Below are 13,571 nucleotides of genomic sequence, written 5' to 3' on the forward strand. Positions count from 1 at the left end.
GGCAAGCACAAGGACCTATATATTTCAAGAGGATGTCCCCCCCCCCCACATCTGAGAATGTTTCAACTTAAAGCTTAAGGTTAAAAATGACGAAGGAAAAAAATAATAAAAGAAAACCCCACAAATCACCCAGCCATAACCACCTTCCTTAATCGATCATAGGAGTTTCTTTTCATTTTATAAAAAGATTAATAAAAAATATTGAAAAAATTATTTTCTCATCTTATATTTGTAAAGATAATAGAATTCAGAAGTTTCTTAGAAAACAGACCAGAAACCGCCGTCCAGTTCCACCGCTGTTGCTGACAGGATCAGCAGGACTAGAAGGCTGGGAGACTGGAGCTGCTGGTGGAGAATGGGAAGCCCAGCCCAGAAAAAATCAGAAAATAGTGGGGGAGGGGGTACATGGGGTGCCATTAGGAGCAATACCATGTGATACATGGGTGCTCAGAAAAGGGGAACACAAGGTGGTCAGAAAGGCCTTGAACTCCTCCTCGACATACAAAACCAATTTTTACAAAGATCCAAGCAGTTTGGTCCCAAACTGAGGTGAACACTTCAATGTTTATTCACATGCTTTGTTTTCTCTTTTAGGAATCAAAGGTGCCCAAATTAAATCTTTCTGCTAAAGTTACTACATATACCAAAAAGAAAAAAAAAAAAAGGAACTTAAAAACCAGGAAACGGGAGAATTGAAAATCATCAAATTAGTCCTCTTAGCTCCAAATGAAATGAAATTAAGAACTAAGAACAAAACTGGTTTCTAATAGGAAAAACAAACCAAAATCCAAGTATCTCTCTCCCCTCCCTACCCCAGTCCCCACCTCACACACCAACAACAAATGAGAAACACAGCTAAAGCCAATGTGCTGTATTCTGCTCAAGAGCTGGGCCTGAGCCCAGACTCCAAGGCCGGCTGCCTCTGTCCAGCGGGACACTGCGCCAGGGATGCTTTCGGCTATAGTAGGATTCTGCATGGCTGGTGGGGGTGGGGTGAGACATTCAGAATCTTCCTGGGGCTCTTCTGTTCATCTTCACCAGCCATCTTCCCAGCGCCTCTCCCCCCTGGGCAGGGGCTCCTGTCAGAGTGGCCCCTACTCAGTGCTGGGCTGTAAATTGTCCTTTTCTTCTCGGTTCTCTGTTCCACTCTCGTCATCTTCAATCTCTCCTTCTTCCCCACTGAACTTGTCATGTGCCCACTTGGGGCTGGTGCTGGATTTCCGGAACATGAACCTGCCCCGACCCCGGGGAAAGGCTCCTCGGCCCCGGCCCCGGCCTCCCCACTTCTCACTGCCTTCACCTTCACGGTCATCATGCTGAAAGGAAAGAAAACTGTCATCAATGCCAGAGTGAACAAGGAGCCAGAGCCCTGTTCTCTGTACCCACCCAAACGAACCTATGTCCCGACCCACCTTCCGCTCCTTTTCTGTCCTCCTTCCTGTTCCCCACTCCAAAGACGCTATTGATTCAGAGCCAAGAGAATATTCAGTTGGGAGCCTTAAGGAATGCTACAGCAGTAGCTTGGGCATTATGATGATGATGATGATAAAATCTTCACTGAGCACTGACAAGACCTATACAAGGATTACCTTATTTAATCCTCACACCTACCCTATCATTATCACCCTCCACTATGCAAATAAGAAAACAGGCTTAGGAACTTCTAAGCAATTCCACATTATTTAGTATATCTCCTCTCAAAGGATGATTTGAGAAAGCCAATCACATCAGAACATGAAACTGTCTGATCTGGGTTGTCAGGTAGCTCAACAGCAGAAGCAACAAAATACATTGCTAAGGCTTGCTTTTCCAGTCCCACCCCACCCCCCGCCAAGAACAAGGACAGCAAGACCAAGAGTAAGTGACTTGCTGATGGTCAGACCAGTTAGTGGCAAAAGCAGGACCAGAAGCCAGCCTCCCATCTTGTATCTTCCATTTTGAGTTTTATGCAAAGAGGCAATAGCAGAGTAGGAAAAACAAGTATCTCCAACCATACCTGCTCTGATGGTCTCATTAGAGAGAAGGAGGGAGCCAATGAAAGAATGAAGAAAGGATTTTGAAAACTAGAAGTGGTTGCTACATCACCAGTCCCACGGTTTCAAGGAGTCCAAACCACCCACCTACATAAAGTAGAATCGGGCAGGAGGGGAGGGGGGTCAGGCCAAAGGGCTAGCTGCTTCGTACCAGGGTTGCTTGTTTACCTGGCTAAAATGCATCAGGTCGGTGATCCTCCTTTAGGTGCAAAGAGTGACAGGAAAAAAGGCCGTGTATGGCCTTTAATTCACCCCCTGTAACTGCCCCAGTCCAGCACCTATCCTGGGCCCAGCCAACATTTCCCTAAATATGACTCAAGGATCCTTGAGGAGTCTCAGAGCAGCTCCCCACAGCCCTAGAAAAGTGACAGTAGCTGTGCAGTCATCTACACAACAACCTGTTTCTTAGTTGTGCAAATGCCAACTCAAAACCACGCCATCCCTCCTAGGTGACAAAGACTCAGCTCTAAGTTTGTTTTTGTTTTAATGTTTATTGTATTGATTTTAGAATGGAAGGGAGAGGGAGAGACAGAAACATCCATCTGCTCCTGTATGTGCCCTGACCAGGGATCAAACCGACAACCTCTGTGCTTCAGGACAATGGTCTAACCAACTGAGCTATCCAGCCAGGGTTCCAATTTTATCTTGGTCACAACACTCAAGAGTCACATCTGCTTGGATCTAAGCCTACTACTGACATAGCAAGGCCAAGAGAGTTTACTCACTAGCCAGGTAATTCAGCTTAGAAGAGCCCCAACCAGACAGAAAGAGAGGGCCAGGAGGTGCCTGCCACCTGGAAATGACCAACAGCTTAGGAGAGAAGCCCCAGTAACATTTTAGCATTTCATTTTAGAGACAGAGACCCTGAGCTGTCTTTCCTGTCAATCTTGCACTGATGAGTGGAACTTTGGTTTAAGGAGAGAATTTTAGCTCTGCCCCTGAGTAGAGGCTAAAGGGAGGCTAATGTTGGGGGCAGGTGAGCAGTAAAACAAGTTCACACACACACACACAGTTCACAAACTAAAAAGGGAAAAGCAACCCTTCTTTATCCTAGAATCAATAAATGATAAACCGTCTCAAGGCCAGGCCGGCCTCTTAGAACACTCACCTTGCCAGCACTACTTGCCAGTCCTGCCAGTACACATCCCCTCACTGCAGAATGCCGGCACACTTATTTAATCAGTTTTGAACAGACCAACTAAAGCCTCGGTGCAGGCTCCTATGTGTGCCAAAGGTCCCCTGGCCCTTCTGGTTTTCCCCAGACACATACCAGGTAATACTTCTTGCTCTTGGGTGTGTACTCGGGGTCCCACTCCTCTTCCCGGCTTCTCTTCTGGAAATCGTTGTTGCTGTTGTTGTTGTTGTTACCAGAGTAGCTGCCTCTGCCCCAGCCTCTCCCTCTGGCTCGAAATTGCTGTAGCGATGAACAGGAAAAAGGAACAAAGGACCGTGTCAGGAATGGAGAAAACTCCCTGTGTTGTGTTCAACACTTTTTCTGGCACAGAACAGACTGTTGTCCTCAAGCCAATTTGCTGGTCAACTGGTTTCTAGTTATTCCCTTTTTGTTCATCTCAGGTCTACAGCCTAGACAGAGGATGACAGGACACAAGGGCCTCCCAGACACAGCTGGAGCCAAGGTATGTTGGGAGATCTAAGAGGCTTGTAGCTCAACAATTATCATGAGTTAAATAACTACAAGTGGAAAGCCGGAGTAATGAGAAACCAAAGATACTGAGGTCTGTAGATTGGATTACATATAACAAGGGCAACCAACTATAATTTTTTTTGAGAGATAGGAAAGGAGAAATGAAAAGCATCAACTTTTAGTTGAGTAACTGCTTTAGTTGTTAAATTAATTGCTTTCTCATTTGTGACTTGACTGGGTGGGGGGCTCTCTAGCTGAGCCAGTGACCTTTGGGCTCAAGCCAGAGACTCTGAGCTCAAGCTGGATGAGCCTACACTCAAGCCGGTGACCTTGGGGGTTTCAAACCTGGGTCCTCAGTGTCCCAGGCTGACGTTCTATCCACTGCGTTACCATCTGGTCAGGCAAACTGGCATTATTTTATCTATTTTACAAATTGGTATTACAATAAATACTAATTAGAATTGGTGGGAGCAGGGGCTTAAAAGAAAAGAGGGTGAGGACAGGTTCTTACAAAGGTCCCTCGAGCTCTGCCTCCTCTTTCATTTGGACCCACGAAGTCTTTGGTCCCCAGTCTTGATTTGTCAAAACCAGTGGTGCTCTCCTCTCTCTCCTCTGTCTCTTCAGTGTACTCCTCTGCTTTGTAGGAGTGTGACGACTGGGAGGAGGATGATGATGATCTGGACCGGTCTCGTGCTCTCCGGTGTTTCCTATAAAAATAGAAGAGCCAGCAAAATCAATAGACAGCTTGGCTAGGGCCTCCTGGATAAGAAACCCAGGACAATCAGGAATGCATCTGTGATGAAGACACTAAAGATGAACTGAAGAACCTAAAAAAAAACCCCACTCACCCAGGGTACCTGGGGAGGACGCAATATTGTCATGTCCAGTGACATGTCTATGTCTGAGCCTGTGATGAATAAGGAAGAATAAAACACATCCCATGGCCTCTGGTAGGTCAGTGTAATGCACATGCATGAACCAGAAAGGCGGAAGGAAACGAACACTGCACTGAGTCTAGTGTGCACGGCACTGGAACAGGAGCTTTACATATCACCATCTGTCTGTGCTTCACCATGCTTTATTTCTCGCAGGGAGAACACTACCCCTCTCTTAGGTTGCTCTAAAGGTAAAGTAAAACAATTTGCTAACACTTGACATTGACATAGCAGGCACATCACAAATGGCAACTTTGATTATTCAGTATCAAACTGTATTTCCCCATGTATAAGACACACCCCCTTTCCAAAAAATTTGGGATCTAAAAAACTGAGTGCATCCTACACAGTAGTTATAGATTTTTTTACTTGCATTTCCTGTTTTTGTGCTTGTTGAGGAGTTATATGAATTTTATGATGAATAAAACTTGAGTTCAATAACTTTAACACATTCCCCCCCCCATTTCAGGCCCCAAATTTAAGGTGAGTCTTATACATGGGGAGATACAATATTTCCCATTTTGTAGGTGTGATTCAGGTGACAGAGTTGAGCAGAACCTAGATTCAAACCTAGCTCTAATTATACCACTACTCCACATACTACCTCCCACTAAGCTCAAACAGGTTGTGTTATTAAGCATCAGATCTGGTTACACTCTTCCCAGAGTCATGTCTCTACCTTCCCTTCATCTGGGGGAAATTACAGACTACATCAAATTAGACAACTACGATGAGTCACTGTCTGTATACCAGGGGTCAGTGCCAGCCCTGCCTCTAGGGAAGGCTGCTACTGGCTGCCGTCAAGGTAGCAGAAATGCCAGGCTCCCAGGGGTAGAAAGGGACTCGTAGGGAGCTCTGGCCAATGGCTCAGTCGATAGAGCATTGTCTCAGGGCACTAAGGTCGCACGTTTGATCCACCATCAGGGTGTGCACAACTAAGTGAAACAAGTTGATGCTTCTCTTTTTCTTTCAAATCAATGGAAACTATTTTTGGGGGGGGGGTATTTTTCTGAAGCTAGAAACGGGGAGAGACAGCCAGACAGACTCCCGCATGTGCCCAACCGGGATCCACCTGGCACGCCCACCAGGGGGCGATGCTCTGCCCCTCCGGGGCGTCGCTCTGCCATGACCAGAGCCACTCTAGCACCTGGGGCAGAGGCCAAGGAGCCATCTCCAGCGCCCGGGCCATCTTTGCTCCAATGGAGCCTCGGCTGCGGGAGGGGAAGAGAGAGACAGAGAGGAAGGAGAGGGGGAGGGGTGGAGAAGCAGATGGGCGCTTCTCCTGTGTGCCCTGGCCGGGAATCGAACCCGGGACTTCTGCACGCCAGGCCGACGCTCTACCACTGAGCCAACCGGCCAGGGCCAATGGAAACTATTTTTTAAAAGAACAGGACTTATAGGGAGAAGCCAGCCAAGTATCAATGACCTATCACTGTCCTCCCATCCTCCTCCTCCATTATGAGAAGCTCAAGAATCCTACTATCATTTACTCATAATAAGGAAAATCTAAGTTATTGTCATAGGATTCTTATAACTCAGATGTGGTGCTCTCCTAGAAAATTGGTGCTATTTCAAAAGCCTACAGATTCGAATCTTAGCACGGCCTCTTCCTGTGTTCTAGGGAAAGGAATCAGAATTAGTAATCCAAACCCAACCCTGAAACGCTTGAGGGCTCTGCTCCCTTCCCACCAGTGCAGCGCAGAGGACTCCTGTACCAGCACTCTCACTTCCTGCTGAGTGTTACCAGGCCCTTTATCTACAGGTAGCCTCAGAGCTGCTAGGGCTCCTAATGCCTAACATGTTGTAAAGAGACACAGGAGAACAGATCTGAGCTTTGTTATCAGCTGGCACTTCTGTGATCTAAGAAGAGTCCTGAGCTTAACTTCTTTATTGTTCAAGTGGGCAAAATGGGTATCATACCAACAACCCAACTCATCTCAAAGGATTTGATAATAATGAAATGGATACAAAAATGCTTGCCAGCTGAAGTTCAGAATAGCAGAAGTGGCACTAGCCTTGTGGAAAGGTGTGGGGCTTCAACTCTGTTACATTTAATGAGACACAATTAAATAGAAACAGAACTTTGGCTTGAATGCTGCCCTATGAAGTTCAACAATGCTACCTGTTTAAAAATTAACCTCTTCTTGGAACTGTCTGCTAAATTAGGTCGGTTGGTTAGAGCATCAACCAGAAGTGCAGAGGTTGCTGGTTCAATCCCCAATCAGGGCACATACAGGAACAGATATCCATGCTCTTGTCTCTCTCCACCCCCCCCCCCCAATCTCTCACTAAAATCAACTAAAAGGAAAAAAAGGCATTTAAGATCAACAATCTTGTCCTATCTAGTTACACTGTTTCTTTGACCAATGTTATTATACAACGACTTTGAGCCATTTCTAAAACATAACTGTGCCATGAAGATTTGTGAAGAGAAAGATCATGTCTAAAACAACTACAAAACAAATTCCCAAATGCTTCTCCACACTGTTCCCACAGCCAAATTAACTGCCCATCTCCCAGGAGGCCTTCTTCAGACAAGGTTCATGCCTAATTTGATGCAAAACTTGTTTTCAAACCAGTGGCTTCACTCGAAGTTACGTGGTATAAAAGCAGCAGCAGCAGCAGCTGCACAAGGCACTGTCAACCCTAACCTCAGTTCTCTGCCCTGGGAGATCTGGTGTATCACCTAAAGGGGAGAGATGAGAGAGCACACAGGAGTCTGAACAAGGTGACAGGAGCTACGTACTTCTGCTTCTTTGATCCTTTATGGGTTTTCTCAGTTTTCTCAGCTGATCTTTCCCTCGAGTGGCTTGAGTCCCGGGAATCCACTGATTCTCTTGATTTACCTCGTTTAAGATCTCTCTCCTTATGTTTTTTACGACGTTCAATATCAAGGCGGAGATCCACAGGATCATCTTTGTATTTTCCCTCAGCCTGCCAAGAGAAATCAAAATGAAGGTTTTTGGGATTCAGGGCTGCCAACTCAACCACCCCATAACTGGTTATTACTCCAATGGCGTGGTACAGAGGAAGCACTGCGAATGTGAGGCTCCTCGCCCAAGCTTGGGAGGGACACAGAGATGTCCCACGAAGTTACCTCATGAGAGGATCCGTCACAGATCCCAAACAAGTTCTCTAAATAATAATGATAGTCTTCTAAAAATGCTGCATATATTGCTATCGCTTTGTTTCCTCTGTGGCCTGTAATGATCTGACTAGCCAACAACTTGAGAAGGCCCAACTAGCTCTAGAAGGGGGCTGGTTAGGCTGGCTCCAGCTTACTCACCAACAAGATGGAAACGATCGTGTTATCCTTTTCCTACCTACATGTGGCAGCCACCCCAGGCTTACTCTCTACTTGGAATCATCCCTGAGTCCTGAGTCCAATGACAGACAGTGGGAGACTTAAGCAGCCTTTCTAAATAGCTGGTTACATTGAGCATGTCTCTAGAGAAATATCAATAATGCAGGAAGTACCATAATGGAGAATTCATAAAGTGGAATTACCAGGTCAGAGTTTGTTAAAAAAAAAAAAAAAAGAAGTAAAAGAAAAAATCTTTTTGCTAACTTTCTAGGAAGTGTAACCATTAGGCATGTGAGCTGCAGACACGGTACGAGCCCGGCGGCAGCAGCAACGGCTTTCCACCCCAAACCTGCACGGCAGGGTTTCACCAGCTCTTGGGAAACTCAGGGAGAGCAGAGCTGCAAGGTGATTTCGGGGACGTTATACACTAGGACTTCCTCATGGAAGTAAAACCTCCCCTAAAAGAGCAAGGAGGGAGCAGTTCACTCTGTATTAACATTCCACTTACACAAACTAAGCTTTTTGTTGAAATAAAGTTTAACTTTAACAGGAGTAGTAGGTGGTAAGTTTATTTTATCACCATTGTTTTTGAGAGAGAAAGTGAGGCCTCTGCACACCCTCCAAAGACTAAAAATACAAAAACAAAAACCCAAGAGAAATGCAGGCGCTGCTCCCTTGGGAGGTACAGACAACATCTCTAATGAGTTCGCTTTTTGAGGCAGAGATGAGATGTCTTCTGATGTTTCAAAACCAGACTTTCATGTGTGTCAATCTGGTGGATACTTGGAGAAAAAGAAAAGGGGATGGGAGAGAAAAGGCTGTGCAAGGAGTACCTCTCATTACATCAACCAACAAGACAGATCTGTTTGGAAAACTTGAAGATCAATTGTTTTAGAAAAGGTTTTAGCAGCATCGGAAGAACCAACTCTAATTTTAAATTTCAACTGTCTATGTGAATGAAAGCCAATACATTTTTTTTTAAGCCCCAAAACTAGTATTTCACAGTATAAGAATACATACAAACTTTAACCTCCTGATAACACTGTTTACGTGCACATCATTGCAAATGTAGCTGGGTTATCAATGTTTAGCTTTAAACTAACAGTAACCAACAGATGACAGATATGGTACAATGTTAGAAAAAACTGGACTAGCTGTTTAAGACAGTCTGCTAAGTTAAGATATGAATATTTCACTCTCCTCTGACATGCATGTCTTTTTGAAATCATGGTTGGAAATAGTGCATGTATATAGTTGATTTGATAATACTTACAAGCAGAAAAATATCACAAAAAGTTTCTTCTCTCATCATGGGCACTTGTTCCAAAACTCCTCTCTTTTTTTTTCTCAAGCTCACCTCAATAGACTTTGGGGTCATTTACCATATTCTAACCACTTCACAAAGGTTGTTGATACATTTAATAAAAATTAACCCTTTGTAGTTCATTTTTAGAATTATGCCCATCCTTAAAAGAAAAACACAAACTTAAGTAGAGAGTAATTTAAACAAACACATTTCTGTCAAGTTCATGCCCAACGCACTCATTTTGTTGAAATTACTGATCAAAGCAACAGTTCACCTTGTAGCCAGGTTCCCGGGGACTTTTCATTTCATCATGAGCCAAACCATGCTTTCTGAATGTACTGGGAGAAATGTCTATCCTCCTAAGATTGAAAACACAATTTTTCTTTTTTACTATTCCATAGTATGAATATAGTACATGTAACATTTTAGTTCATAAGTTGGGTAATGGAATCATAGGCATTCCTTTTTTGCATTGCTTATATTCTTTGCACACTTATACTCTCCTATAGGTGTGCATGAGAACACACACAAAACCCCAACTTCTCAAACTCAAAACAGGAGAAATTTCTTATTGCTTCCCAGTAATGTTACATCCAGGAAGTCAGCCTCACTTATAGACAAGTGTATGATTTCAAGCTCACATCAAGACCATCTATATGCCTGGTTAACATTAAAGAGCAGTTTTTACCTTTGAAATTAGAATGTAATGGCCAGTTATTCACATATGAGATTAGGTCTAAGTGAGGAACAACTGCCTGGCATGACTCTAAATCTAAGACTACTATACAAACATGGTTCTACCTACTGCAACAGATTCAGGAGTTGACTATTTAGGAATTAAAGACAAGGTCCCCCACAACCATATGTGATATTCTCCCAACCTGCTGGGATTCTAAACTCTTTGACATAATCCTATAAGCTCTTGTACCCCCTACCCACTACAAATACGTCCTCCCAAAATACTGATACATGAAATACACAGGTTGTTTAAAGAGACTTAATATTTACTCTACCTATAGAAAACTCATAGTAATCTCAGGTTAAAATTTACTGGCTCCCAGGAATACAAAAGTTTGTTTATAACAAAAAGGCTGTTTTTAGCCTGACTTGTGGTGGTGCAGTTGATAGAGCACCAACTTGGAATGCTGAAGTTGCTGGTTCGAAACCCTGGGCTTGCCTGGTCAAGGTACATACAACAAGCAACCAAGGAACTACAGTGAAACAACTACTTCTTGTCCCCAGCCTTACCCTTCTCTGTAAAATCAAAAATAAAATAAAATTTAAAAAAAGAGAGAGAATGCTGTTTTCCTCAGACCCAAAATAAGAAAACTTACAATCAAAGCATGCCTTTTCTACTCACAACTACAAACACTCACTTCTATCCTAGAATCTGAAGAATGCTGCCATAAATTCTGCGGCTAATGTGGCAAAGACAAGTTTAATCACTAATGATCAGTCTCTTATGACCACCTCCAGTGTCAGATTGAGGTCCTCACCTGTGTATCTCTGGGCTTTTCTTGTTCTTAGCTGCCTCCTGCTCACTTCCTCTCTTTAGGTATTTAGTAAAGCGTTCATGCAATGTCATTCCTGAGGACCCAAAGTGATGCTCTGTGGGGATTCAAAGAAAACACATATTGTGCCATTAAAGGCAGATAGATACAATATTCTACTTTCATATAAACCTGTAGCCACAGAGATGTGACAACAGTAGTCAAATCCATGTAACAAATATACTGAAACAAGGAAGGAAAAAAGGTTGATCACACAATCCAGTGTTGGGCGTTGGGATACCTCTATAGCTGCCTTATCTTAGGACATGGGTACAAAGAGAAAAACCTGGAGCTCACTGTCATTGGAATCACACCACCAACTCCTGCCTTAGTTTAAATTTCAGATGGAATCTGTACCTGGCCCCACCCAGCTTCTGCATCACCTTCTCTCCTCCACCACCGTCAACCCACCCGCCTCCGTGTATCCTCACGGCAGGGAAGAAATCCACAGCATAAGGTTGACAAGAGACCTCGAGAGGCTTCCACCCGCTGGACAGGAAAAGCCACTTTTCATAGCTCCTTTCCCAAGCATTTTAAACTTTCATGTGAAAGATTTCACCTATCTCATGATCACAGGTTACTACTAGCAATTGAAAATGTTCAGCTGTTATTAAAAATGGAAACTCTTCCCTGGAAGGGATTTCCTCCAAGTAGTCCCAGGCTTCAAAGGCCCTTTCAATAAGATAAAGGGCCCCAAAAGGCTCCTGATTCACCCAATCATCCTTCTACTTTTAACAGAGGAAGCTAAGTGGCAGCAAGGAGCCTGAGCAGGCTGGGGTCTGGACTTACCCTTAACGTGGTGAACAATGGTCACTATATGCTGGGCAAACAGTTCTGAGGGGCTCCGCTGAGACTGAGCTGACTGTATGTGCTGGAAAATGGAACGAAATTCCTGTTCCTTTTTGTTGCTATGAACTAGATCCCGACAAAGCTTGCGTTCCTGAGCCAATAAGCCACTGGGTCTGGCGGGACAAGAAAAGGGAGGCTCAATATAACAAGTACACCAGAAAATCAGAACATTTTTTAAACCCTAAAAATGCAACGCATTTTTCAAAGTTTTAAAATTTTAAATGTATCCATAAAGTTCCTTTTTTCATTCCCTATCAAAGTTCAAAGTAACCTCAATGCACCACAACAATGGAAAAAGGCATCCAAAATCTATCACATCCCTTTTTTTCATGAGGAATCTTTAATAGAAACAAATAGGATGACGTGTTAAGCCTCAATGTTAAGCCTCTGTTTTGGGGGTCACTGCTGCTTTTAACACACACAACAAACGGGAACGTATTTTAAAAGATCCGTTCTGTCAAGTGGCACAGCAATGCAGGAGTGTGATGTGATGGAACGTGGCTCAGGCAGACTTCCAATAGGCTGTCCAGGTTTTACCCCAAGTGAAAACAGCCAGGCCACCACCACTCTTCCCTGAAGCTCTCTCACACACAGCACCAACTCTAAAAACTGCTACACTTCATGGTGAAGGCCTGCCATAGTCTCTGGTACCTACTAAGAATGAAGAAATGGATCCTGGATGGCTCTGCAGGGAAAAGGCATCTTAAGCATGAAAATTCAGGAAGAAGGCTAGGGGGTGGGGGTGGGGAAGCTGGATCGAGGGCAAGAAAACAGCAAAGGGGACGCAACACCAAAACCCATCAGTCACTAAAGAAACAATCCTTCACTAGCCCTGCAATACTGACCCCAACACTCCCTCGCTCAGTGAACACACACCCTCCACTAAAAACAGGTGTGCCCGAAGGGATCAGCACTGAAACTTAGCCACGGAAATACAGGAGGGGCCTGTCCTGGTTCCACAATGTCCTCAGGAAGAAGAGTTAGGAGATACTGTTTAAGCCACTGAAGTCTTGATCAAGGACTACACCTCACCTTGCAAGGTCCTCATCAAAAGAATCCATCCGGACATTGACCTGGGCCTCTCGAGTAATGGAAAAGGAAGACTTCCCTGTGGAAAAGTCTCCTTTGGCTCCTAGCTTCTCCCGGCTCTCGGAGGTCTTTCTCGGGGGAGGTGACGAGCTCTTCTCCTGGACTGCTTTGTAAGCAGTCACTCGGAAATTCTTTTCAGGCACAAACCCCCTGTGCCCACTTTCAGTTCTCTTGAGCCCTCCCCGATCCTCTTTTTTGGACCTCTCTGAGAAAGACTCGTCCTCCAGCTCCTCTGTTTTCCTCTGCTTTTCTTTCCCTGAAGGTGCATACACCAGGCCCTCCCATTTGCCAGACTTCTCCTCATCCTGGTTTTTGTTTGCACCTGCTATGACTTTCGACATAAATTTGGGTTCATCATCAAACTCAGATTCCTTCCTTCCTTTAACTTTGTCCTTATCTTGATCATCCATTTCCTCCTTGTGAAAGTCAGCCATCTTCTTCTCAAAGTCATCTCGGAGCTTATACCTTTTGGGAGACTGGCTACCCCGAAAAGGCTTCTCAGAATCAGTTTTGGGAGCAAACATATCAGATTTTATTTTTGAATCATTCAAGCCTGTGTCAGAGAAACTCCCTTTATCTTTCATTTTCTCTTTATCAGTATTTGTTTGTTTCTGTTCCTTATCTTTTCCATTCTCTGTCTTCTGTTCATCTAGATACCTGGTTATGAAAACACAAGGGGGAGACACAAAAGGTTTCCTAAGCAACTTGATGTAAAACAGCACCATATGGTCTTGGGGTTTTGAGTCTGAACAAATGTGTCTGGTGGATTCCAGTGTTACCATAGGACTTTCTACTTGTTACATTCTAGTAACTGAAGAGAAAAATATATGCTCCATGGAGTTGTGTCTTACAAAAGCAAC

The 13,571-nt window shown here is 44.2% G+C and overlaps 1 protein-coding gene across 1 annotated transcript in view; it reads right to left on the bottom strand.

Annotated features, from left to right (window-relative positions):
- Nucleotides 1–545: 545 nt before the first annotated feature.
- The window catches only part of THRAP3 (thyroid hormone receptor associated protein 3), a 67,350-nt gene continuing 54,324 nt past the window's right edge, over nt 546–13,571 (bottom strand). Inside the window, exons 5-12 of the mRNA XM_066269643.1 lie at nt 12,655–13,368; nt 11,563–11,735; nt 10,720–10,831; nt 9,498–9,582; nt 7,360–7,547; nt 4,190–4,385; nt 3,304–3,447; nt 546–1,316 (exon numbers count right to left, since the gene is read on the bottom strand). Coding sequence (XP_066125740.1) covers nt 1,095–1,316; nt 3,304–3,447; nt 4,190–4,385; nt 7,360–7,547; nt 9,498–9,582; nt 10,720–10,831; nt 11,563–11,735; nt 12,655–13,368 — 1,834 coding nt within the window. The 3' untranslated portion in view covers nt 546–1,094. The remainder of the gene's footprint in view (nt 1,317–3,303; nt 3,448–4,189; nt 4,386–7,359; nt 7,548–9,497; nt 9,583–10,719; nt 10,832–11,562; nt 11,736–12,654; nt 13,369–13,571) is intronic.

This window comes from Saccopteryx bilineata, chromosome 3 (genome assembly GCF_036850765.1).
Source record: "Saccopteryx bilineata isolate mSacBil1 chromosome 3, mSacBil1_pri_phased_curated, whole genome shotgun sequence".
Taxonomy (NCBI): domain Eukaryota; kingdom Metazoa; phylum Chordata; class Mammalia; order Chiroptera; family Emballonuridae; genus Saccopteryx; species Saccopteryx bilineata.